The 27915-nt window shown below is 35.9% G+C and overlaps 1 protein-coding gene and 1 long non-coding RNA gene across 3 annotated transcripts in view; one reads left to right on the forward strand and one right to left on the reverse strand.

Annotated features, from left to right (window-relative positions):
• Positions 1-12205: 12205 nt before the first annotated feature.
• On the reverse strand, positions 12206-16517 carry LOC148654743 (uncharacterized). The gene is made up of 2 exons (XR_015941133.1): positions 15746-16517; positions 12206-13867 (listed from the first exon to the last, which is right to left on the reverse strand). It is a non-coding gene; the product is annotated as an uncharacterized LOC148654743 (long non-coding RNA).
• A 905-nt stretch (positions 16518-17422) lies between these two features.
• Positions 17423-27915, forward strand: part of hmga2 (high mobility group AT-hook 2) — a 71167-nt gene continuing 60674 nt past the window's right edge. The window contains exons 1-2 of one of the 2 annotated variants that reach the window (XM_088644655.1): positions 17423-18615; positions 20808-20894. In XM_088644655.1, coding sequence (XP_088500781.1) covers positions 18508-18615; positions 20808-20894 — 195 coding nt within the window. In that variant the 5' untranslated portion in view covers positions 17423-18507. The remainder of the gene's footprint in view (positions 18616-20807; positions 20895-27915) is intronic. The other variant, XM_088644654.1, reaches the window with a different exon arrangement.

Genomic DNA, 27915 nt, shown 5'->3' on the forward strand with positions numbered 1-27915 from the left:
ACCCTTTGGCTGGTTGAAGAATTTTAATGATGGTGGAGGAAAGGATTGCAGGGCAACTGGGACCAGTTTCTATGGTTTAAATGAAGTAAATGCTCTCTTAGTCCTTACAGAGAGGATCTGGAACCTCCTCTCAGAGGGTAGAGGAGTGGATGAGAGGGGTCATCTGAGGTTTATGTGCAAGATTAATAATATGTTGCTCTGTTAGATATGTAATTGAGTTCGAGGATGTGCTGGTTACGCTGGATGCGCTGGAACCATCCATCTTGTTGTAAGTTATTTTGCACTACAGTGCTAAACTCGCCTAAAATGGGAGTTAGGTAATTCTGAATGAACAGAAAGACTTCATCATCCCCGTTTCCCATTTCTGTGTTTTGAATTCCATTGCTACTTTCCCTGAAGATTGAAGACATAGGATACCAAAATCTGATTCTGAAAATCTGGCCTCAAAGACCTTGTATGACAATCCACTAATGTTTTCTAAAATTATATCTATGTTGTTATTCTTAAATGTTGTATTTAGATTTATTTACACCTGTTATTAAGACAGCTTCATTTTGGTGAGTGAAAACCAAGCTGGCCATTTAGCAAACTTGATCAGAATCTTCACAAACCTGATCTCAACGGCTCAAGCTCAACTGTACGTGAGTACAATGTTAATTTTATTTAGCATCAACAATTATTTTTGTTATTCCCAACCAATTTTGAACAGTCAATAGTGTCTTTTTATGTCTCACACACAAGACAGAATGAGAAAGTGTAGGCAGACTTTGAGCCGCTTGTCTTTTAGCACTTCACAGGCACCACAGCCCTATCCTGGACATTAAGCAGTGAGCAGAGGAGAGGCATGTCCCTCAGACAGCACCGCTTGCCTACAAGTGGCCACAGGGGCCACTGTGTCACTGAGAACCAAGACAGCCATTACTATCTAACCCCACCCTACATTAGGCAGTGCTCAGCTAATTGTGAGCATGACCCAGGCTTGAACCCTTTATCATAGAGCTCAACTTGCAGGCAGGGCCTTAACCAGCTAAGCCACCTGGCCGGTCAGGTGAGTAGCCAATATGAAGTGTTGTAGAAGCTAATCCATCACATTTTAATGATCAAATCTAATTTAACTCTTGCCAGGTGTTCCTCGCTACAAATCCTACACAAGTGAAAAGGTTATTTTTTAACTTCTAATCTGCGAATTGTAGAGGTAGGAGATCACCACAGAATCATGTTTCTTTATAAAGAAGGAAAAGCGTCGAGTGAAAAAAAATCAGGCCAATGGAAAATTAGTCTTGCTTAGCACTTTATAGTGTGCAATATACAAGGTGTCTGTTCCTGTATAAGATGGATTTCAAACAGTATGAGATAAAAATCATTACCACTCATTGCTCCTTACCATTATTTAATGTTCCTTACATATATCACTCTGTCTGAGGGAGAAATTCAAATAAATTTAAACAGCTGTTAGATGAAGTGCAAAATCGTCAGTGAATTCCTGTAAATCTTGTTTTCCTTCATTTGTGGTATGTTTTTCAGGGGTCGCAAATCCAGCAGATCTCCTAGATCATCCTTAAATAAAAAAATCATACAAATCTGGAACACATCTGAGTTTTGATCAGTCTTGGAAGTTATTTAGTTTAGCGAGATCAGACATGCCCAACTGCCCAACAGAAAGGGCATCTTTTTCAGGATTTTAGCTGGACTGCTGTGGGAAAATGAACTTTGTTGTGCATTGTTGGCTCTGATGGAAGCATAAACCTAGAGACTGTGTCCATTGTATGTGTGAAACATGCATTTTATTCAAAGCAGTTGCCTGTTATAGACAACAAGCCTCTTAGTCAACAACTGGAATTCACTGAATACCCTCTGACAACAACGAACACCTCTTCCACGCCTAAAACTGATTACTGTACATTCTTCAAATTCCTATTAAAGTGTCACTTACTGAGTGGAGGACGTGATGATGTTTTCTTGTTCTATGGGTAAGAGTGACAGTCACTGTGGCTAAGTCTGTCTTACTCCAATCTTCTCCACTTGCCTCACCTTAACATGTTACTTCTTGGGTTTTCTTTACTTGTTTCCCCATCAGTTGTGATTGACTGAGCCTGGGTGCTTGCTTTTATTTCTTTTTTTCTGATTTTTAGATGAATAATGAATACCTGTTAATACATGGATTTGCACATAAAAGCATATGTCATTATAAGACTTAAACCCCTTCTTCCCTGTAGGTATACTGTATTTTCCTTTTTTTACTATTAGAAATTAATTATATACTCTATATAAAATTGACAGACCCTAGAACAAAATTGTATCCAACTCCTCTCACAGCACACACACACATTTCTGAATACAGCTGTTTTGCTGTATTAAACAATCTAAGTTTTTAAAATGACATGGTTACTCTTACACAGGTAATACCTTACACAACTTATCATGACATAAAAGTTTCAATTTTAAACTAATGTTTTAAGATTGAGTGCTTTGCTAAGCCTAAGTATATTTGTCTTTTGGGCACAAAAAATAATGTAATACCAAAGAAAATACAGTGGCTCAATGCCATGATACATAATAGTACAAATGAGATTTCTGTTAAGGTACGATTTTCTAAATTCATTTTAAAATATAATGAGGTTATAATACAATCCATGAGTAAATCTATTCTGTTAATTAATTTCACCCTCTGGAGGTGCCAAAGAATTCACTTCCCACTGTCGTAGTTCAATCATTATCTGTGGATTGGAGAAGTGTTTTAAGTTGCACAAAAACTGACAATGCTCTTCCATCAGCTAAAAACTGCTGCTATTTGGAAACAAACAGACATGCTTTGAATAAATTGGTATTGATTTTTTGGTTACCTCCTATCATAGAGTAAACAGGTATTTGATGTTTGGTCTGGCCAGGGGGAAAAAAAGTTACCACAACAGTTCATTGTTCAGTGAAGTGAAAAAAGTATTTTATCTTAAAAGACTGAGAACTCATCTTATCTTTTCTTGCTTTCTAGAACATGTGTAAACAACAGAAAATACCAACATTAATTGCTGGTTAAGGAGTTAAAATGGTCAATGTAAGTAGAAGAAACTTTGGGCCTTAGAATCTGCAGCATTCATGTGCAATTCCAGTTGTGCTCCAGAAAGTGGAATTATGGAAAAGGGATTTTAATTTCAAATAAGTAAATACTCTTCAGTAAATATTTCTGCAATATATGTAAAAATCCTCCCCAAAAACAATTCCCAAAAATTGCTTTATACATTTGTCACCAGTTCATATGTTTTATATGTTATGTTTTTTATATATTTATATTTGTTATATTCTCAGTTCAGGCCAGGTACAATGCAATATTTAAAGTACAATGCAATTTTAACTAAAGCAAAACAAACTTCTGTTCTGTTGTTCCTGTAGAAATTTCACAGTGTATACCTTAATAGCAGATAGATGCACAGATTTAATATTTTCATTTTATTCAAAATATACAGTAAGTATCAAGTATATGGTTAGCAGAAGCTCTGTCCTAGGCAAACTACAATCCATATACAATTACAAAATATACATGTGCACACACAACAATAAGGCAAGAACATGCTTAAACAAATATGTTTAAATATCAAATTAGGAGAACCCGGAAGTACAAAGCAAGAACTGGGCAAAACGAAATTAACATGAAGTAGAAATGCCCTGGCTTTAAATACATTGGAATTACCTTTGTGAGATTTAGCTATCACTCCACACTAAATAAAACCAACACAGATTATTTAAAAAAAAGTAAAGGGTGAAATACTTATAACACTAATAACTCTGGACACCTATCTTTGTTATTATTATTATTATTATTATTATTATTATTATTATTATTATTATTATTATTATTATTACTACATGGGGACTTGGTTACTGTTCAAAACAAAAGTAAACAAAAATCTCATAAAATACTGAAGACGTTGTCCCTTTAAAGACTTCAGTTAAAAGGTCTGGATACCTGCATTACTGACCAATGCACATATGCTTCAATCAACCACAAAGAGAAAATAATTATTTAGGTGTCTTCACTAGGTTGCTGTTTTGGATTGCTGTTTATTTGGATTCAGCTTTTGCTGTTAAACACAATTTTATGTTAAACCATATTATTTCTGCTATTAGACCACAAACTAAGTATTGACTATTATAGTCAAATGTGCCACAATCTCAAGTAGGACAAAGTATACAGTATATTGAACTGACATCTGCTGGCAGAAATTGGAACAAAGCATTAATCCTTTCTCTGTTGTCATTATTTATTCACAGACTTCTTGATAGCTGCATCTGGTTGCTGCAGAAACCATTAAAAGGCATAATTCTAAAAAACAGCCATACCTACACCAATAGATAAGTAACAGGGTTTCCCATACTTACCATACATTAGGCTGTAGTCCTTCAAGTTTTCATTCCCATGCAACATTTAGCAATCTAATTTAATTCATTTTTGGCTTAATCGGAAGAGTTTAACAGAATTTCCCAGGTCTTCAGGTGCTGTTGATTTAAAGAGACTTATAAAACGTGCAGGAATGTATCCCTTCGGGACAGTAGCTGGCAAACTAGACTTCATCAGACAGAGAGGCATTTAATAAATTTACTGCAGGAGAAAGGTTCGCTCAAATCAGTTTTCATACAGATAACTCTCAATACTTTTTCATAAGGTTAGACCAGTGATTCTCATCCTGAAGGTTCCTTATCCTTATCCTGAAGGTTCCTTCTGTCTGCTGGTTTTCATTCCAATCGAACCTTTAATTGTCAGTTGTAAATGGTACATATAAAATATCAGCTTGCTTGTTTAGAATTTTTTCTGCACTCAGATCTTGGTTTCAAACTAAAGTACTTCTTGCACTTCATTCCAACAACATTATCATTCATGAACTTTATGCAGTCTCTCATCAACTTGCTAATTAAGAATTTTCTCCCTTATCTCTGACTAAAAAACTCTTAAAAGGTGTCTAGTTTGTGACGAACAGACACAGGTGGGAAATACACTGTATCAGATACTCCCATAGCAAGTGTTTTGCCTTCTGTCTAATTTAATACAATTAAGTTGTGTTGGTCACATTTCAGCTAACACACTGGAAGGAGGGCAGTTATTAGTAAAAGGATGAAACCTTACAATTACAAATCCCATTCATGTTTTAAGACCTGAAATCAAATTTTAAAATAGTCCACAAATAGGAAAACAATTTGCTGGAGCAAAAAACAGAACTGAGATCCACTGAATTAGAAAATTACATCTATATGTATCCAGCAAAATAAAAACTGTGTACATTTTTTTACAGTCCCTCTACAACAAATCACATTCCTGATAGTGAGTAGTTTGTGGATATCAGTTACAACTCCAGTTTTCAACACCAGTTTTCTATATTTTATTTGAAAATAAATGCACTGTTTAGTACACAATACTTTTTAAAATAAATATATATATAACTATAGTAGTTCAGGTGGGTACTTTTATCATACCTGAAGAAGGCTCCACGGCCGAAACGTTGTGTTTTACTTGTTCCTATATATAGCTATACTAACTATACATGTTGCATTCACACTTTGTTCTTTATCCCAGGTTCAAAACATTCATTTTTTCTTTGCTTTTACTGTTTTGCCTTTATAATTAAGTAATTTTATATATTGATTGGAAAAAAAAGTTAATCTGGCTTTGAGAAAAATGAGGGGCCATTCTACTGTAGGTCTGTATAGCTTCTGATAATTACCTATGACCCCCTTGTGTGTCTGAACCACATTTAGTTTTTGCTGGGCTGTCATGAACATGAGCATGACATGAACGTCTACAGATACGACTGACTGCGAGAATGTCCAGCCCATATTTGGTGAAGCTCTGTTTTAAAAGCTGAGTGTTAGAACTTTGTAATTTATATGAAATCATAAGCACCAGAACAGCCAAATAAATACAAATTCTTCATTGATAAGGAATTATTTATATCATAGATCATTCCAGTCACTTACATTACTGCAAAATTATTTATAAAAGCTGGTTCTGGCATTTTTTCAAAGAGCATTATTTTATATCCAAGAAGTCCTGTGGGAAAATGAAGAAATGGTCATAGCTTTAAACAAACTTGTGGTTTTGTTCTGGTAGTGGTAAAGATCTTATCTAGGAGTGTTTCATTAACAAATGTTCCTAAATTATGTGCTGTTCTTCAGATATCAATATCTCTCTGCAGCTTTTCAGTGAGGTACTGAGATTCCTCTAGGGTACTCACACAGTGAACTGCCATCACTTTCAGAATTGAAAAAGGGAGGCATCTCTTTACACAAAGTGAGCTGGATGTGTTTTATCTTAAACAGTTTTATTCAGCAGAGCCGCTGTTGCTTAATTTTTCTACTGGATAATGTAGTGAATAATTATCTATAGTCATGATATCGGTTGTTTTTTGCAGTGACTATGTCCGATAGCGTGACTATTTAAATTTGTTAATAATAGATCAGAATTTGCAATGAATCTCCTAAACAAATCAGTACGGCTAAACAACCGTTCATTCACTGAGCAGCTCATCAGTATTAGAAATATACTGAAAATAGTAAGCCCTTATATTCATCACAACAAGGGCGTAATCCATAATTTGTGAAAGAATTTGTTTCACAAATTGAAGAGCAATTTTAATATCTCACTCTGAATGACTATTTTCTGGTGAACAAGGAATCATATGACAATCCTGTGTATAATGAGCCTGTTAAAGTGATGTCATTCCCTTAGGTTGTTTAGACAGGTGAAATCTCATGGGAATGGGAACTTATCTCTGTTTGATAACTGAGTTAACCTGAGATGGCTGGTCAAATCTGGGATCTCAACCACACTCAATGAAAAAATGGGATTCAGGAAAGGATACATTCTTTTAAGGAACGTGAGGTTTTTGGATTCCTGCTGAAATGGGGTGAGCTAACCTCAATCTGGACCCCTTTTTAATTATTTTGCCTGATTACTGTTAGTTGTGTAAAATTAATTAAGGAAATAAAAGACTGGCAGGTTAGTAGAAACAAAAAACAACACCTTCAGCACTACTGTAGGTGTCGAGACTTTCTCTTATTCTGAAGGTGAGGTTAGAAGAGACATGAAACAAGTCTTTTTAGGGGGATATAAGCAGGCTGAGTTCAGAAACACGGACGTATTCATGTCCATTTTATCACGTCCGTTTCCTCCTCCACAGTTGGGTGCCCAGATTAAATCAAAATCTTGGCCCAACTGCCACGATCATAAATTCCTAACCCTTGCTTCTCATTTTATGCCTGTAAAAAATATATCTGACAATTAGAAACCTGGGTTAATAGTTACTGGAGCTAGGAATATGGTGCATCTGTGGGCCCAAGACATTCTACAGTTGCTGAATGAAGGTAAATAAACCCCCATAAAATACTTTTAAAATGTTTATTTCTTTATTTCCAAAAATCCATACAAAGCCACTAGCATATGTAAGGTTTCTGCTTAGTAAACACAAACACAAAAAACATTATTTTGTCTTCATAAATCTTAGTAGTTAAATGTACTATTAACTGCCCAGTTTCAGATTACAGTTAAGTAACCTGTCTAAGTCACCTCATGCTATTATGGGTTTGTATTCACTAGAAATTTTAGGGTTAGCTGAAAAGTTGTTGGAGGTCATTCACTTTCTTTGAAGTTTTCCAGGCCAAAGCACTAAAAATTTGTCAATGAGTGAAGAGTTAATTGTGAAACAGACAAGGCTACATTTCAACTGCAGCAATACCAGACCAAGGATGTGTATGACAGGCATGCTTCTTCTTATCAAAATACTTCTCTTTCTGGAAAAACATTCAGCCCGGTTTTCTAAATGTATTCACATTTGATTTAAAGAAGAAAAAGAAATGTCACAGATGTGAATTTGAAAAATTTTAAGGCCAGTCTTGAAAGCCACTGTGCACAGAACGAATAATAAAGGTATTTTATTAAGGCAGACAAATTTGAAATGTTCAAAAATTCAATTACGCTTGACATTCATAACCATATCCAGATTGAAAGATGTAACATGCTATTTTGTTTGACAAGCATCAGGCAAAAAATAAATAAAATTGCTTTGTTAATTTCACCAGTGAATGAAAATGAAGCACAGAGACAGCTGAGCACAGATACTACATTTTTTTCAACCATCAGTAGGGATACATTTTCAAAATAAACTGTACATCGTTGGGATATTAAAATGGAAAATGGAGGGCTCCGATTGCTAGTACGTTGTTCAACAATAGACACCGCGAGATACCAATATCCTTTTCTGAGTTTTGTTTTCAGTTCCAGCTTCAGAATGGAAGTAGAACTGTTTGTCTGTGTGGAATCTACTGTTATCAATATCCTGTATGTCAAAGGGCTCAAGGGCACAGAGAAAAAGCCACCTTCTTCTGAAACTGGGCAGCACTGAGTTTCCCCAGTGTGGTTCTGATGCCACAGTTGCCCATGAGTGGCCCTGACTGAGTCCTAGCATGGGCAGAGCTGGTCTCGGAGATCTGTATTACCTGTAGCTTGCTCACCTGTATTTGAAGCTACGGGTTAGGAAAAGCACATATTGGGCTGGATTAAGACAACCTTATAGTTCTTACTGCTTTCCTTTAATTTATACTTTCACATATTAATAGTTAGAGCTCATTATTCCCAAATCAGACCTGCAATGCAAACAGGAGCTCATTGATTTGATTGTGTTTCACAGAATGATTCTACTAAAGGAGCTTAGATCTTGGGTGGTACTTTCTCTGCTGAATTTCATGACTGAGAATGGCCATTGCAAAGTTGCATTTCATTTGCTTTCTGATACCACACTAGAACGTTACCTACTAAATAAACTCAGCAGCACTTTATGTACTGGTCACATTTTAATCTTTCTTTTAGCAAGAAGTGCCGACCAGTAAGGATGTGTGTTGACTTTGGTGTCCTGGTGCCTCTCTAACTTAACTGTTGCCAACTTTGTTATATCAGATTAGCATAATATATAAAGTATCTCATAATATATCACATAGCTTGACTGAAAAAAGAGATAAAGCTGCCTCCCCTCTTCTTCAGAATGTTCTGGAAAGGCTACGCGGAAGCTTGAGAAAATCATTAAACCCTGAATTTTCATAAAAAGGTTTGTCTAATTGAATTGGGGAAGACTGCTTTAAGGTTAGTAAAGCACTTACATACTTGTTCATGAGCTGTGCTTTGTCATAGTGACTGGTACAGGGTACTAGGATCATAAAGAAATGTATGGATGAAACCCAAACAATTAGCCTTCAGAAACACTGGTCCTGTTTCTTCATTCTCAGTATTTGTCCTGCTGCTCGGAGTGAAGAGCTAGTTTGACTCATACCAGTAAGTTTTTACGAGCTATTGATTAATTAAAATGGCTGTTTTCATTATTTTTTATTATTAATCGTATGGTTTCATGTAACAAATAAGCAACTGTTTCAGAAAACAGATAGTGTTTTAGAGATGGTTTGCCAAGCACAAACGTGCACTTCAGTTTGCACTGCTGCCTAAATCAACTCTATTGGCTTCAGTGCTTATAAACATTTAAAATTGGTGAAATGCAGATGTGAGAAAACTGTATGGATTCAGAAAAAACAAAGGTCTTTTGTGTTGACAACAATTGTAAAAAAATGCATCACTACTTTTATGAATAATGAACTAAATAACTGTATGCTTTTGCTTATGAACATATTCTAAAACTAAGCACCTTAGGTATTATATAAAATCTGTATTTTTAAATACATTAAACTTAAACATAAACGTGACAACTCATCTCCTTTTACAATGTCCCCTATTCACTACTGTAGGATATTTAAAGCACAATATGTTAGATGACACTCCAAGCTTTTGAGAAGAAAAAAACTAAATTATACAAATATACCATTGACCTGACCACTCATATCAAGGATTAGTGCACATTTAAACATCCGCTAGTAAAGACAAACCCAGACTATGTGATAAAGACACCAGCCCTGTCCTCTTTGAAGTGTAATATTCATAACAAAGTCTGGGAACAGCTGCTGCTGTCACATCTCCTTGGACTTTTTTTTTTTATTTGGCGAGTGAACAAACCGCATGATTTGTTTTAAAGTTATTTTTTGTTCTCAAAGTTGCTGAAAGCAACAGGAGGTTGTTTAAAGTTTGCTCAAGAGGTTTCCCCAATGTCTATTAAAACAAAACAAAAACAAAAACAGCTGGTTCTCGTTCTGTTTGTAACTTCTGCCACTAAAGTGAGAAGTCATGGAAATCCCCCTGGTTTTCTGTGATACTGCTGAATGGTTGGACGCTGCTCTGTAGGACCGATGGCTCAAATCACATCTCAGATTGCATATCGCATTGGGTGCATGGATTTTCTAATCTACATTAGCATGGCTGGGAAAGGTTTTGTGCGGTATGATTCATATCTACATTTCTTATGCTTCTGTTTTTTTTCTGGTGTTGTTTACTTCAATGTAACATCAATTACTCTTGCATTAAGTTAAGTGGGAAAGTGCAGAATCAATGTAACTGGATGATGGACTATATGGACCAACGGACTGCCTGGGCAGCTGGTTCCTTGAGGGTGAAGAAGTCGGCAAGGGAGACAAAGAGGTCTCGAAACTACATGGCTGAGAGGAAGCAGCCCGTGGTAGTAGATCTGTAAACATGTGTTTGGTGACAGGAGGTGCAGATAGTGAGAAACATGCCTGACAGAGTTTGAAGAACCCCAGGAAAAGGAATATAACCATGACTGGGTCAGGGTACAGTCTTAGATACTACGGAGCTTAGTAGCACAAGCAGTTGGGTTTGTGAAAGTGAAATTTGGTAGGCTTACAATGGGGAAAAGGAATTTATTGTCTTCCACATGAACATGGGAATGGCATGTTCAATATGAGCTTATCTAAAGGTTCTGGTGACATGACAATAGATCCTCTTCCACCTGTAGTGGCTGTGTGTCAATCTGAATATGCCATTTGATAATGTGTTCAGTCTCTCTGTCAGTGACAGTTGGATATACAGAAGTATGAAAAGATGAAAATGTAATGCAAACACACTGACTAGCAGCCTTCCTGGAATTAACTAAAACGCTTGCATTCCCACGAGAGATGCAGAGAGATGCTGTCCATCTAAGTGTCATATGAGCCAAGATGCAAAATTGTGCTGCCCAAAGAGAAAGGCAGCCTGTCGCAGTATGTTTTTTGTTCTTGCCAAGATGAGAAGCAGATGGCCTAGAACCTGGCGAACGGTTAATTTGGCTCAGCAGCAGATGATAGCAGCTAATCAAAATGCCACATCATATGAAAGCATTGTCACTCTTCAGGCATAATTTGAATCAGTAAAGTCATCACCATGACTGTAGAACTGGGATCTATAGAAGCTGTGAGATTAGGGCTTTTTAGATTCACAGGATTGTACATGAACAGATAAGGAAGACCAGATGAAAACAGGACCTATATAAAAACATAAGAATGGTTTCAAAATGAGAGGAGGCCATTTGACCCATTTGGTAGTATTTCAAGAAATGGCAGAATATGTCCTTCAACATAATGGCTGGATAGCTTGTTCCATAGTCTCACTGTCCTTTGTTGTGGGCATATATACACCACCTGGAAAGGGTATAAGGGATATTGGGACTGGCTGTCTGGCCGGGTTAAAAGGACACTTTTATCTGCTGGTCTGTGTTGTAGACTACAAGAAAAAGTGTGACATGAGAGTACAGAAAGCACCTGACCAGCAAGTGAATCTTGAGGTTGTCAATAGTTAATGCTAGCAGATGAGCTGGTACTATAACTTATTGGGCAAAGGTGTGATCTCTTTATTTACATTAGAAATGTCATGTGATCTGATGTGCACCCATCCAGGCAAATGAAATAACTACAACTATCTGTAGTGTATATTTCCTATATTTATTATTTATTATTATTATACAAGTTTGAGCTATGCATTCTACAGTGTGAATAAGGTATCCCATTTTTGCCAACATTCAGCTTGTGTATATTTTGTAGATGGACTCACACCCTTTTATTATTGTCTGTTACAGTCTGTGTTTAAATAATACAAAATATTTGGACCCTTTGCACATTTTATTCTCTTCCTGCTTTATAAGAAAGCTTATAAACTAAAGGAGGTGATTTAGACCATCTCAGTCGTGATTCTAAAGTATCACAATATATCTACTGAGTCCTAAAGCAGGGTTTCAAACCCCAGTGAGACCATCTGGTTTGAGGTCTAGTTACTTCAACAAATGATGACCTTAAGTTAACATATTTAACATTTTATTTCTCATTATATGCAGTTAGTGATACAAAGCTACAATGCATTTCAGAGTATAGTCCCAATGAATTAATGGATAGACTGTGGCCTTATAATCATTTTTTCTGTTACATCTGTGATAAATATTGTCCTAACAAATTATTTGTGTACAGTATGTTCACAGAAATTATCTCTCCTGTCCACAGTAGTGGAAATGGCCAGGAATGTAGTATGTCACATTATTTGTGAGGGCCCTAAGGTAGAAGCAGGCCATGCCCTTTTGCTCAATACGGTGTGCTGAGGAAAGGCAGGTAAATATAAGTGATGACACAAGAAGCATAATCTTTGAAGCTTCTATGAGTTCAGAATTATCATGTGAACACATTAACTTTAAGACACTTATTTCCATATAATTCCTGTAAGAAATATATGCCTGTATCCATAAATGTGCAAATGTAAAAATGATCAAATATAATTTCATATACTGTTAATATTTTGTATTTATCAATTTCTTAAGGACTCTAACAATATCACGAAGAATGTGTGTTTGTAATAATCTTGTGCATACCTTTAAACGGTAGCAGCTAAACTATCACATTCTTTAATTCCTTGTTTACTATGGAATCCTGTATAGCCTATCTAAAACAGAGTTGCAGTGTGCTGTGTTCGGGGCCACCCTGATTACTGATTCACTAGTAAAAGATTTTTATTCAAGAAAGATTCACAGTGAAGCTATGTCTCACACATAATCTTATTTGAGGTCAAAAGCCACTGAGCAATTAGGCTGAGCAATGAATGTACCCTCAGAAAAACGACTGTTTAAGTTAAGTAAATTAGAATAATATGGTTGTTGATAAAGAGATGTGGCTTGAATGGAATTAAAGTAAAAGGGAAATATGAACCTTACATTTACCTTTTCTGTTTTTACTTTATTTATCTTCAATGTTTCTCACAATGTTTCTTAGAGGTGTGTGATGAAACTGTGTGTGTTTTCAACAGTAATCAAGAAGAAGGAACTGTCTGAGCTGAACTTGTAGTTCTCTCTGGAGCGAAGCTCTTCACAGGTAACAGTAGATGTACAGATATGTAGACCATGCTGCTATTTATAAGACATGATACATTTGAACGACTCGGGAAGGCATCCTCTTACCACAGGTGGAACAGTAACAAATGTAGTACATTGAAAACATTAAAGTGAAATATTGTTGTGGTTAGTATGGTTAGTAGTAAAATGAAAAACAATCTGGTAATAAAAAATCTACATCTTTCATGTATTTATGCACAATAAAATTATTTCTCCATTATTTTATTTAAATTTAGGATTGAATAATCAGAAGGAGTTACAAACAAACCACCTTCTGACATTCTGTGGCTCTGTGTACAGCATATAACAGTAGCAGCTCCTTAACCTACACACTCCAACAAAAGATAAGCCACTTTCGTAATTGTGTCTTGTCTGGTCCTAGGCAATACTGGCCCAAAAGCTTGTCTTAGGGACCTACTGCATTCTTCACAGCTTCAGAATGGCACAGGTCTTGTGATGATGAACATGGACGTGGTCTGACCCATCTATTTGACTGTGCCCAAGTGCCATTGGACTCAGGCAGTAACTGCTGTTGTTGAGACATTGATGAGCTCTTCAGTGTGTGACACTTCTTCGGGTGTGTCCTGCTGACAAATGGGTTCAAGATCAGTGCTGTTGTTAAGACATTTAGCCTACTTTGAAACAGACACTCCACCATACCCTGTATCCTGCCTCACCCAGCTCATGTCGTGGTGGTATGTGGAAAAAAACCTTCAGAGTAGTCAGCTTGCCCCCTTTTGCACTGACCACCCCTATTCCTACCTCTTGATTGCCTTAGCTTTGGAAATCTGCAAATATGCACAGTGTGGGTACCCCTTATGCATTTCTCAATTTGTAAAAGCTAAGTGTGAATGTCTTTGTCACCCCAAGATTCAGAACGTGCTCTAGAGGCAGGATTTGACCCAGTATTAAGGTATTATCTTTTTCCACTAACAAGGTTCTGTTCATAGTCATCTCCAGCTTATGTCATAAGACTAACGATGGGATTTACTGTGTTGTATTCAGTGTTAAGGAACGTTACTTTTAAAAGTAATCCATTACACTTACTAGTTACTTGTTTAGGGTTTTTTTGTAATCAATAATTACTTTAAATGATAAATTAAGACAGAAGAAATTGCTTTTAGGAGGCAATAACTTAACATATTGACTATACACCCCACATACAGAAGATCATTGTAACATTTACTTACTTTTTACTTAATTACTTTTGATTACTTTTTTAAATTATTTACCCCAGTTTCGTGTTGATCTTAAAAAGTAATCCATTACACAATTAATTTGTCACTGGATTACTTTTTAAAGTGACTATCTATTACAGATTGCAGTTCACCTAACTAGACTTGCTTCATCTCAGGCATTCAGTTCACATTTGTAATGTGTATGATGGCAAATCCTAGTGCATTTGAAAATAATTTAATCATTTATTTAGGCAGCAAGGGAGATATAATTTCAAATGATATCCTTGTGACAAAGACAAAGTTTTACTTTTCGGGGATGGGCAATTCTCTTAACGACTTTGATGCATCTGCTACAATGAGTTAATACTTAAACATAATATTAAAGTTATTAATGGACTAAACTTGGCAGGGAAGATTTCTTTTATATAACAAAATTAGCACCGAAAACAAATTATAATTTAATAATTTGTATCTACTGGGTGTATTACACGTTTCTTTGTGGGTACATTTTGATAATTGTAATATGTTGCCTTATGCAGCGTTGGGGAAAGTTAATCTTAAAAAGTAATACATTATAGTTACTAACAAGCAAATACAAGTTACCTGTGTAAGAGTTTACATTTTAAAATTAACAAGAAAATGGAGGACATTGCTTTTAGGAGATGATGCATTACTTTGCATTGTAACTGTAAACATGCTACATACTGTAGGTCATATAATGTTTTTTTCCTCCCAACCTCGTGTTAGTTTTAAAAACTAATCCTACTTACACAAGTAACTTGTAACTGTATTGTTGGATTACCTTTGTAATTAAGTTGTTAACTGCTATAGAAATCTGTAAATGGTTCTGTTGCAAAGCGTTGCAAATGGGACTATACCAAATCAAACTATTGATTGAGAAGCACCTTTCATCATTAACGGCGTTAATATGGGGATGAAACGGTTAAAACTGTCACTGGGTGGTTAGAAGACGTAGTTGCCCTCAAATCTTTTTTTATGCTGCTCCAACTTCTCCCACAATTTAGCCCTAAAGCGCTCCCTCTCAATACAAAAGAGGAAATCTTTCAAAACTGCTTTCAGCTCAAGAATGCCTCTTTAAAAATGCATGGACCCACTCATTTAAAACCACTGTGAGCTTGGTTTTCCTCTCATTCCATATACCTGGGGTTCCTCGGAAAAATTAAAAATATTTTTCTAAAAACCTAGAATGTATCATAATGGGCCTATAATATTATTATTCATAATAGGTTTTTGAATAAAAATAGTAATAAATCAGATTCTTACCATGGAACTGCATGACTGCTTCAGAATTATAGATGTTTATATGCAAGCGGGCACTTCATGCTAGAAACAAATATGCGTCGCTTCCACTACACTGTTGTTTATATTAAAGCGCAAAGCCTCTGTGAACTGTGCTTCAAGTTAAACACTATTTTGAGTAATCGATCTTGGTTTTAGTACTTCCTGCAGTAATTTGCGGCCGTGACTATTGATTGTGTTCATTTCATTCGCTCCCAGCCCTGACGCCGTTCTGTCTGCGGGGGCGTGGCCTCGCGATGAAAAGGAGGGATGAAAACACCGAAAATTCCTCTCAGATCCACCTTCTTGGGGGTCCCAGAGCTGTTTTTTTTTATGAATGAACTGGATGCCAGTGACAAATTAACCACTTTCTTTTTAGGAAAGACAGAAGACATATCCTAATAAAGTCCACACCGAAACAAATCAACAAATCGCAGCTCTGTTTCCCGCTATCCAGACTTCATTTCCTCAAGAAAGGAAACGAAAGGAAAAGTCACACAAAATCTGTGCATTTTAATTGTCACGCCTTTAATAGAAAAGAGTGGGTTGCCAAAACGGCACTTGTTTATTTATTACTTTCATGTTTACAATGAAAGCTGACCACTAGGGAAAACGAATCCTTTCGGTATAGTAGGATACCCGACTCTCTTTTTTTTTGTCTGATCGCAAGAACAAATTATTTAAGCTACATTATATTTGGGGTTAAAAAATAGAGAGGAGAGAAAGCTTTTTTTTTATTCCATCGCCGTAGATTTTTTTGGGAGAAAGGTTGTAAAACCCCCAATCACCCGCTTTCTGGTATTTAAAAACATCTTTGGCGCTATTGTATTGAGTGGAGTGAGTAGGGAGGGCTATTCCTCGTCGTTGAGCTGGCTGGTCAGATCGTGGGAAAGTGCCTCCACGTACAGCAGTATATTCTTTGTCACTGTTGTTCTTCTGTAATTGATCTCACTTCATGTCGATGGGCGGAATACTTCAAAGACACATGTGGCTGTTGGAGGTCGGTCTGCAAGCGCACGCTTTCAGTCACAAACGCACTGCTTACTTTCGGACTCCAAAAAAAAAAAAGAAATCCCGTAACAGGAATTCTAGTGGGCTATATAAGCAGTCGTACCCAGAAATGGGGAATGCGTTTTTTTAGGGGAAAAAAAAGAGTGAGACGCAGCTGTGGTATCGTGTATTTTTTTCCCTTGTCACCAGAAATCAATTAAAACATTTTTAAAATTTAATTTCGGTTTGTCTATATGATGTCTTTTTTCGTTATGATATCATGGCGACACTGAAGTCCTGTTACTGTTGTAGACTAAGAGGAATTTGATTGTTCGCTTTCTTCTATTAACATTTTAAAATCCTGTTTCCTGTGGATATTAATTCGTTTATGCATTTTAAAAACATATTCTTAATGTAGTAACATCATATTTAAGGGTTTATACAGCTAGACGTTTTTTTTTCTTTGTAATGAGACTTAACTATTCGTTCACGGCGCGATATTGAAAAATGCACGATTTGTTCAAATTAATGTGCTTAATACCAGGTAAAGATAATCTCACGAAAGCACGATGCGTATTTATGTCCAATAATTCACCTTGTAAAAATGTATGTATTCCATAATGTGCATTATTATTTCCATACAATCACAGGCAAAATATCATAAACAAAATAATTCCGTTATAGGAGCATATTGACTTTATTATACAACATTTTAAGTTAGTTAAGTGCTGTATTGTTGTATGTACCAACGCGCGTATATTGCCTTTTCCTGCGTGATTTAAAGATTGTTTTACTTCCACCATTAAATAAGTGACCATTTATTTTTATCGTCCGCTTTCCCTTTTCCATTTAGAACTTCATTTTGCATACGAAAGGCGGATTTGCGTTTGTCCTTGGTGTATACCTACACAGTCCTTTAACTGTAGCCTATTATGAAATGCGGGATTTCCTGGCCTGTCTCTTTAAACCTGTTGGATCCCAGCCACTGAGATGAATGGTGCTGGACACGTGAGTTTGTCTCAATGTGGTCTCTCCTCTTAACGCCGCAGAATTTCTCATGTTTTCTCTGGCTACGGTCCAACCTTAGTTTTTTTTTCGCTGTGCCTCCTCCGTCTTGTGTTTTTTTCTCAACCCCCTCCTCTGTTTTCCACCCGCAAGGAAAGGTGCTTTTTTAACCCATCCTCATTCAATCCGTGGGCTGGCCTCATAATTTTTACCAACCCCTGCAAAAAGATCTTTTTTTCCCCCCCGTAAACTCTTATAAACCAGCACTTATGATTTGTAAGTCACAGATCCTTTAAAACACTGTGCATGCTCTTGACAGGAAAGTGCGGTGTCACCGTTTCATTTCAAATGTGTCCCGTCCCAATTTGTACCAATGGAATCTAAATTCCTATCTAGCACTGGCTTATTTTCGTATTAAAGCAAAAAAAAAAACAACAACCCAAAATACAGGAAACAAAAACAGTAAAAACAAAACAAAAAAGGGACATTTTGCGTACCAAATACCGCAACAGCACGTGCTATTCCCAGCATATCAAGGGGTTGAGTTTTTTGACTTGTCGGTCCTTTTATTTTTTTCCCCCCTGTTTTTGGTTTCGATCATCCTTATTTATTACTTTTGTGTGGAAAACTCCCGATTCTTACAACAGAAGATCTCCCCCTCTCGAGTTCCGCACCAGGACGTCCGGTGTGCAGAATCAGACCTTGTTTTAAGAGTTGAAGGTGCAGGAGATTACAATTTTGTAGAAGTCACCATGAGTGCACGGGGCGAAGCAGCCGGCCAGACTTCTGGATCCCAGGAGCAGCCCTCGACAGCAGAGGCTCCGAAACGAGGACCCGGCAGACCACGGAAGCCGCAGCAAGTCAGTCTGTTTCTTTTTCTTTGAATCGATATCATTTACTAGAAACAGGCAATTGTCACTGCTCTTCCAGCAGCGTCTTGGAGATAGAAGCTAGCCCGGCCGTTGAGCACCTATCGCCACTGTTTGAATTTCGTTCAGTGCGAAGATAATAGATCTGTGTGATTTTTAATGTAGTGCAGATATTTTAAAACCCGAGATCTTTAAAAGGAACACGCGCTGACTCTGAAGAATCCTGTCCCTTTAAAAGTTTTAAGAGAAGGTTAAAGCTGAAGAAATAGTAGAAGTGGTGGTTGTAGTAGTACATTGTGCTGGTTTCGTTACTGTTACGATCGGGTTACCCTGAACCGTCTACAGTATGTGACTGAAACGCTTTTTGGAATTGTTTTCCTCACCTAGGTGGATCTTCAAGATTAAATCAGTGTGATATGATTTAAAAAAGTAAACTTGGAAAATATTTTTAAATTCAAATACTGCTTTAATTGTAGTATTGATGTGTTCATTGAGGAAGATAAGTATTACTTTTGTTTTGACTGTGTAGATCCACAATCGAAACACGTATTACTTTTTAAAAACCCATTCATGTTTTATCTGTGAAAGAAACTGTGAAATAGTTAGCATTTAATGAATGGAGTATATAATTGAGTTCCTCGCTGTCCTTGCATTTTTTAAAACTTCTTGAATGTGGAAAATGCAGTATTTCAAAGTTTAGAATGGAATTTAGCTGTATTTGTTTCCATATTTTGTAATGCACAGATATGAGCTACCACTCTTCAGAGTAGTGTCGAGAAACTAACTTCGTAATAATTAAAAGGTTATTGGTGTACAAGCAAATAAATTATGAATTAAAAACATGTTGATTTCTAGCACATATTATGTTTATGTTATAATCGTTATTATATGTTATCTTAAAAAGCCGGTGCCTTTGTTCCAATTAAAATGCAGAATGTGCGGTACAAAAATTAAAATTGGCGCTTGAAAAAAAACTTCATAGGGATTCGGACTACTCAGCTCCACCACATCCTGCAGTATTGGTAAGAAAAAAGCACAGTTATATTTTGATCTGCACATGTTTGAGAGCAATGATTCACCACCCAAAGGAAGTATTATATGAATCATACATATTTGTTTTCAAATAACTGTATTGCTCATTGTTAAAATCGTAACACTATCATGTATGTACATTGAATGCCTTATCGTTTTATATATATGTGTACAGCAAATGTTGGCGTCAGTTTGGGAGGTCATTTTACTTCGTTTCAGAGGTAGCTTCCTATAAACCACATTTTAGGTTGGATCAGAAAGGGGAGAGTAAGTAGTCCACAATATACCTTTGAGGTATACTGTGAGCTATATGACTTTTAAACTAAATTGGTATTGTGCTGCGTTACCCATGTAGGATCCAATGGTTAAACTTTTAATGTTATTATTTGTGTACACTAGGTGTACAACTACGAGTTAATTCGCACGTTGCAGTCATTTTGAAAGTGGAGCTATGCCACTTTCTAAAAATGCTTTAAAATAGCGTTCTGAAATCACGCGAGCCTCTGCAATTTCAGAAAACTGCACATTCCACAATCTGTGGTGTAGTTTACCACAAAATACAGCATATGGTATTGACAACTATTCTGAATGTATGAAAACAAGACTCTAATAAAAATAAAACACGCACACAACACAAAGATATAATTTGCATAATTTACAATGAAAATGCACTACTGCTGTAGAGGGTATATATGTGCTGCTACACAATGTGTTTTTTTTCATTTTGTTATAAAATAAACGAAACTTTTCGTATGTCAAATGTCTGCGCAAGGGTGATTAATAATTATTTCAAAAACATTAGAACAGGTTTAAAGAAAACTTTGTGACCTTGAATGGATATGAAACCTTAATTTTAATTTGAAATATGAAAGCTTCTATGGTAATGATAATATATTTTTTTAATTTATCATTTACCGTCTCGGTTAGTGTTTTAAAAGTTTCTTTCAAGTATAATGTGCAATTTCGTTCTGCGTGATCTCATTTTCTGTCTCTTACTCTTTCTCCGTCTGCTTACATACTGTACAAGTTTTAGAGCAGCACTGCGTTAAAATGGACCCCCTCTATCCAGAAGGGCTGGTTTTGAGTCTGGTGGCAGGATTATTCCCCTGTTCTGTTTGTCTCACAAATTGTATTCGCCTCGTCTCCACAAGGAACCAACCGGAGAGCCTGTCCCTAAACGACCGCGGGGAAGACCTAAAGGAAGCAAAAACAAGGGCCCTTCAAAAGCCGCTCAAAAGGTGAGATTCCAGCAGCTTCTGCATGTTGCCATTCCTCCACTACACATCGGTCTTCAAGTCATTCCAATCACACAACAAGACAGCAGTTTGAGATGCTTCATTTTCACCTGTGCAAACAGAAACAGACCAGCCTTTTCTCTTTCCATCTGTAAGCCTAAAAATAAAGTTGTGTTCAGCTGGAAGGCTATGTTGAATGCCTCGTTAATTGTAATTTAACTAAATCAGAGCAAATATAGAAATATATATTTTTCTATTGACAGTGCAGGGGGTTCATTCTCATAATCTGTCACAATTTGACCCTGCCTGTCTTCTCTTGTCTCAAATGCATTTGAAAGGTGTGTACAGTCGTGTCTTTTTTTGATGTTATATCTTATTTTTTAGAGAAATAGATAATTAAAAAAATATTTGTATATGTTGTGATTTAGTAAGAAGGTTTATACCATAATTAAAATGTCTGACCCTACAAGTGTGTTTACCTTCACATTCAGCACTGTGTATTACCTTACTGTGATTCCCATTTTATTTTTTGGTGTCGTAATCAAAAGTTGAAGTTTGAGAAATAATTTAGATTTAATGTTAATATATAAAATCTAATGTACAAAAATGCATATACATCATAGTTTGTATGTTTCCTTCCTAACACTGTAGGAAACGGGGCGGGGGGTTGCAATATGTGAGCTTAGCTGTAAAATGTAATGGTTAAAGCACTATGTTAGGTCTAATTTACTCGTTCCATTGGTTGCATCAGTAGAAAGCACTTATTCAGGGTTACTTACCTTTTATTGATAAATTCTTAAAAGGATGGCACGAGAAAGTACTAAGGTTTTCCTTATAAGAACAATGTTCATGATCTTGTATTTTGTAGTGCAGTGTATGAGGCTGCCTGCTTGATGTCTTAATTAGACATATTGAATGTTTTGCCTTTGAGTGGTCAGGGTGCTGGATCAGCACAAACCACAGTCTGGCAAGATCAAAAGCAGTGCTGCATAAAAATATACACCCTCCAGGCTAGGTCGCTGAATGGGAATTGTAAGTTTTGTTGCACGTATGCCTGAAAAAGTAACCCGTCTTAGCATGTCAGTATCCTTAGTATGTTGTGTGATCTATAAATTAAATATTTATTTGTTTTTATTTTGTTAGACTGTTTGCATTAAATGCTCAATTTTGTTCCTCTTATGTAAACCTTTTTAAAATTGCTGAGCAGTCATCATGCTCTTTTGTCAGTGCACAGCTCGGCTGACACAAAGGGGTATTGCTGGAAAATTATATTAATTTATAATCCCATGTTTTAAGCATAAGAATATGCAATTTATGGTTTTGCTAGAACATAAGTAGGCTTTCCTGTTAGATTAATTTTGACTCATTTGGTCAACCTGTTACTGTTACATGTATGTAAATGTGTAGATTGAGTTGCGAGACCAAATATCCCCCCAGTATTGTATGAAACATGAAATGAAGTGAAAGGTTGGGCTATTTCATCAGTCTGGCAAAAACGACACAATTTGAGCAGAATCAACTCCAAATGTTAAAAGGAATAAATTGTAATTGAGCAGAGAAAAGATTTCACCAGTCTTATTCCCACTAACTTGACATTTTGACAGCTCCTAATATGGTATTTAAAAGTTATGAGTGAAGAGAGGTATCTTAAAATTCAGGTCTTTGTATTTATTAGTACAGGCCAGAATGTGGAAAGTTATTTGGCATCCACTGCTCTTCATGGTTTAAAGTATTAATGCATATTTGCCTTAAGGCCCCAGGCAGGTTTGGATGTGATCATTTATTTAGGTGCTTCAGACAAAATAATAGTACAGTACATTCTTTTTCTTTGGGAACACACAAGAAAGTCAGGTAGACACCAGTCTTATGGCACTGTTTAGACAAAGATGTAAATTAGAAGGCAAAGAGAGTCATAACCAAAAAGCTCTTTCACTTAGACATTCTGACATAGCCAGTCAGTTCTAATAGATTTTTTATAAGGTTGTTTTTCAGTTCCACTCATGTGCTCTTAACATGCCTAGTTTTGCAACATCTAAAATGGATTTAAACAATTATAATACATCCTCATTTTTTCCCCCTTCTTTTGATGCCTTTGCATGCAGTCTTTGTTGCTCCAAAAGTGAAGTCAAGCCTTTCTGAAAGGAACTGAAAGGCTGAACAGGACTGAAATCAAAAGTTGAAGGTTGTAAAATAATTCAATAATTCAATAATTAAGGAAATTGTGCATTCTTGTTTCTTGCAAGGAATTGATTGTAAGACTAAAGAGGCTATAGCAAGTTAAAATCCATTATCATCAAGATGTTGTAAGATTGGTCATGTTCTCTATACCTCTGTTGCACAAGTGCTATTTTATGAATGCTGGTGAGGGAAAGCACTGATGTCTACTGGTCTAGCCTTTTGCTGAAGACACTTTATTATTTGCTTTATTAATAACTGGAAAGGACATGTTGAACTGGGGAAAGACTTCTTGAAGAAACTTTTATCCTGCACCTCAAGCATTTTGCTGATCATTTACAGCCTATTATGTAATATGGAAAGGTGTAAAACACTGCAAATACCAAAGGGAATAAACAGTGGCTTACTCTTTAACAAATAACACTTCAAGTTTTCTTCAGCAGTGTATGAAACAGGATGTTGTGTTAAATGCACAATTCATGAAAAAAGATGGACAAACTGCAAATTAGTGATTTAATTGCAAAATTAAAGGGGCTGACGTTTACGAGTTAGAGACTTCTATAAAATGTAAATCTAAAAATGCATGCCTCGATTGAGGAGAAATGCTAGTTTTAGAAATTATAACCTTGTTGGAGTGAGGCTTAATTAATGTACATTTCAAATAATATTCCGTATGCAACTAGGAATTGGTGTGGATTTGTATCACCTCTATTTACTTCAGTAAATGTTGTATATATCTTTTCATGTGCTCAGTTTGATTATGTCCAGTATTTGGTCAAGCCACCCAAATACTGCTGAAAAAATGAGCTCTGCACAACATCCTAAAATCAGAATGGTATTAGATGGGCCTGGGGATAAATGTCAGGGTTGAACAGGAGTACATGTAGCTGTTCAGCGCTTTACATGGGAAATTCAAACTTGTATGGAAATCTTTACTTAAAATGGCAGTTTGATTGACAACAATGAAAGAAACATACCATATACTAGTATGTCCTAATACAACAAAAACAAGGGGAAATTCCCAAATAAACTAGCATTTAAGATCCCATTCGTGCTCTTGTATTTAGAGATCATCTTTACTCAGATTGCATAATCTCAGTTAAATGGATCAATTTAAATGTCTTGTTAGCTAGCATTGATATTAATTTTTCTTCCAACCAGTGGGGTATGAGACCCAATCCAAATTGGGAATTAAATGTTTTTTTTTTGCTGATTTTTACCTTGAATATCAGTCTGTGAACTGTTAGTTTGGTGTCAGGCACACTGTACATGCTTGTCTGTGGAACACATTCGAATTTCATGCTGTAAAACTGTGTTGCAAATGAGTCATTAACTTTATTTTGATACTTTCTGTAAAATATTTGTTGGTGGGAAGCTTCAAGGAGGGTACTGTAGCTATAGTGGTGTTTCTGAAGGCTGACAATAAGGTTTATAAATAATGAAACTTAATTAAATTCATTGTGCGACACAAAGTATATTGTTTTTATGCATATTATCACACAACATTAAATTATATATTACCACAATGTATTTCTTGGTTTACAAAACAATATTGTCCTTGCACATTTATCATGTTAGAGATTTTTAACATAATGTTTTAAGTAGATTATTTTTTATTGACAGGCGTTCAGTGAAAAATGAATCTGGTAATTATTTTAAAATGAGGTCCATGAGGTCCTTAATGACCAAAGCTCCATTAAGAAGTGAAATGTCATAGGGCACATATGTCTTTTCCTCTGAAAATAACTGCATGCACACATCAGTGAAACACTCAATGTACTTCAGCAGGGTTTTAGCAATTTCCCTCATATACATGTATACTATTAATAATTCAATTTTATGTTACCCTGTTTAAATGTTATTATCCCAGGAAGACATGAATATTATTCTTGTTGTTTTTAGCTATGTAGAATTTAGGAGTGTTAATATTAAATCAAGCACAGAGAAGCAAATACCAGTTTCTTCTCAACATTAATTTATATATCATTTGCTCTATATAATGCAGAATCTCAAGTGCTTCCTGCAATCTGCTCTTGGCATGTTAGGAGTCAGAGTCAGTTACTGGAACTGCTTTTCATTTTTTACTATCATTATCAAGCAGAAGGTTAAACCAGTCAGCCCCAGTGTGCAATATCCCAGTACAAGCAATCCTGAATGTAGCTTTGTAATAATTTTGTCACCTTGCTCTATTATATATTGCAGTGCTATATTTTCAGAAAGTTTTTTTTTTAAATCTGAAATAAAATCTACAATTTTGGGAATGCAGTTGGTTTTTTAAAGGCTAAAATATTTCAAAGGGAGTTTAGAGAAATTTGACATGCACGACTAGGTTTCCGTCCAAATCATTGCTTTTCAAATTTAATTAAAATGTGCATGGGTTAGTTAATCTGAAAAAAAATCACTGTCCCCCTTCAACTGGTTTTAAATGAAAACATCAATATAACCATCCTAAAATAAGGAAAAAAGCAAAGTAGTACTGAACATATAAGACACATTTATAAATTGGGATGCACCAGTAAGCCAACAACCCCTATAATTCCTCAGCACAAGTTCTTACAGCTCAAATAACAAATCATGACATTCTACTAGAGTCATGCTGTATGGTGTCTTAGATATTTATCTGTTAGATGTATTCACAGAGTAGTCCTCTGAGATGCAATATCCCTTGCGTAGTAATACAGTTTGCAGCAGCTTGGCAACAATTCTTAAAAGGTAGGTAACATTTAAATGTTACATTTCAATAAAACCTAAAATTTATTTTTATTTAATATGCAAGACTCTTAAAATCTTAAGTATAATCTTCACTCCAGCTCAAACTCTTTGGCTTTGATGTGGAGATGTTAGCAATGCTTTTATGTGGTCAATATCTTCCCCTCTCATTGACCACTGTCAAATCCCTTGTGCACAGTTACCCATGTAGTGGCATCATGATCTTTCCTTGCATGTAAGGGGGTTGAAAACATTGTAGGTTGTTAATGTACCTATAACAAACACATCTTCTTAGCATCAGTTGCAGGGTTGCACGTGTGGGTACTTGACTATTAAAATAAAATAATTAAACAAATAAAGCATACTTTGTTTCCCTCTCAGCAGCATACATGTTCTTGGAAATAACCCGCAAACACTTCAACTGACACACTGCGTTTATCGTAAAAAGCTTCAGGGGTTTACCAGGGTGCGATTTTCAGATTTAGTTTTTAAGGCAACTAATATTAAATTAATACATTTTTGCAGGTGATTTTTCCATTTATAAACTGTGCCTCAGTAAGGCATTACAATCTTTTAGCGTAGCCTGTCATTGGCTTTTTTGTGTGTGTGAGCGCCTCATTTCAAACTTTGTGCATAAACCCTGCCCTTTGAAGACAAAACCCACAAAGGCAATGGCAGGGAGCTGCTGCAGTCTTGCCTCCATGCAAGTGTTGGTATTTTCTCAAACTGGTGTGTGGCCCCGCTGCTTTTTGAAGCTTGGAATGTACTAAAGTGTTCACAACATGTGAGAGAAGTGTGAGCCTGTTGGGGGCCACTGAACAGACATGCAAAAGTACTCATGATTAATTGAGCGGGTGTTCGCTTACAGACCATTACACCTCACAATTAAAAATGTATTACCCAAACCAAGGGCCAGCTAAAAATACTCTGGTGGGGTCTGCGTCTTTGTCTAGTCGCTAAAGTGTAAATAGCCTTAAATCAGAAGGGCTGGTCAAGAGACTGGAACCCTATCTCCTGTTAGGGATTTTCAGAATCCTACAGCACATGGTTTGCTGTTTTTTACTGTGGGATTTTGTAAGGGCTTGGTAAACTGTCCTTGGGGCGTTGAAAACAAACTGTGCTTGTTAGGAAACGGGTAATGTGAAACTTGACAATGCATGTACATAGAGGGGGAAAGACTGTTTAACACTGCTAATAAGCTGACATACTCTACTAGGGTTTTTATTTCTTTTTCTGTAGTGCATTACATTTCCTGAAAAACACACCTTTTTCTTTGCACCTCTAGGGTGTATTTAATAAAAATGTTAATTTGAATTCAGAATCTTCACTTCAAAAATGTCACAAAGGTTAGATTGTGTACTTCCAGTATCATTCAGTTAATTTAATAGTGGCAGTCTGGTTATGGTAAGAAATGTTAGGATTTACCTCTTTGAGAATGTAAACATATTCACATATCCTGAATACCATACTGTTAAATTATGGTTAGAAAGAGTTACTTGAATGCTCTGGTTTATATCAATTTAATTTTATCTTCAAATCATTTTTTAAAAGTTCTAACATTTTAAAGTGAAAAATATTCACTGTAATTAAAGTGATTATAGTGTTTATTTTGCCCTTAAGTCGTAACATTTAATGAGTATGTGCTTCAAGGTTTTGTAACATGTACATTTCAGCTTGACTGGTTAAAAAATGATCGATTGTCTTCCCAAAGTTTTCGGTATGCAAACTTAGGTTTTTCAGTGTTTGTTTGGTCCTGCAAAGGAAACACTGTCCAGGTACACACACAAAATCACAGTGAGTTTGACCCATGAAGTTAATACTTAGTTAAATGAAATCGTAAACCAGCATTCATTGTTTCCTTCACTAATCAGTTTGCAAGAATCTCTGGTTTAAAACAATATGGTACAGTAAAATCAGCAGAATGTGAATAATGCGTTCATAATGCATATATAATACTGAGCTGAAATTACAGGCATTATTCAGCAGTTGACACAATTCTTTAAGAAATCTCTCTGATATCTGAATTTATCTAATCCCAATTACATTTCACAGTGTGGTATGGATGAAAATTATTTTTACTGTGTCTTAAAAGTATATCCTAAAACAGACAAGTGGATGAAAACTTTCAAATATTCTTCAA

Source organism: Lepisosteus platostomus, chromosome 9, assembly GCF_059453375.1.
Source record: "Lepisosteus platostomus isolate fLepPlt1 chromosome 9, fLepPlt1.hap1, whole genome shotgun sequence".
NCBI classification, from domain to species: domain Eukaryota; kingdom Metazoa; phylum Chordata; class Actinopteri; order Semionotiformes; family Lepisosteidae; genus Lepisosteus; species Lepisosteus platostomus.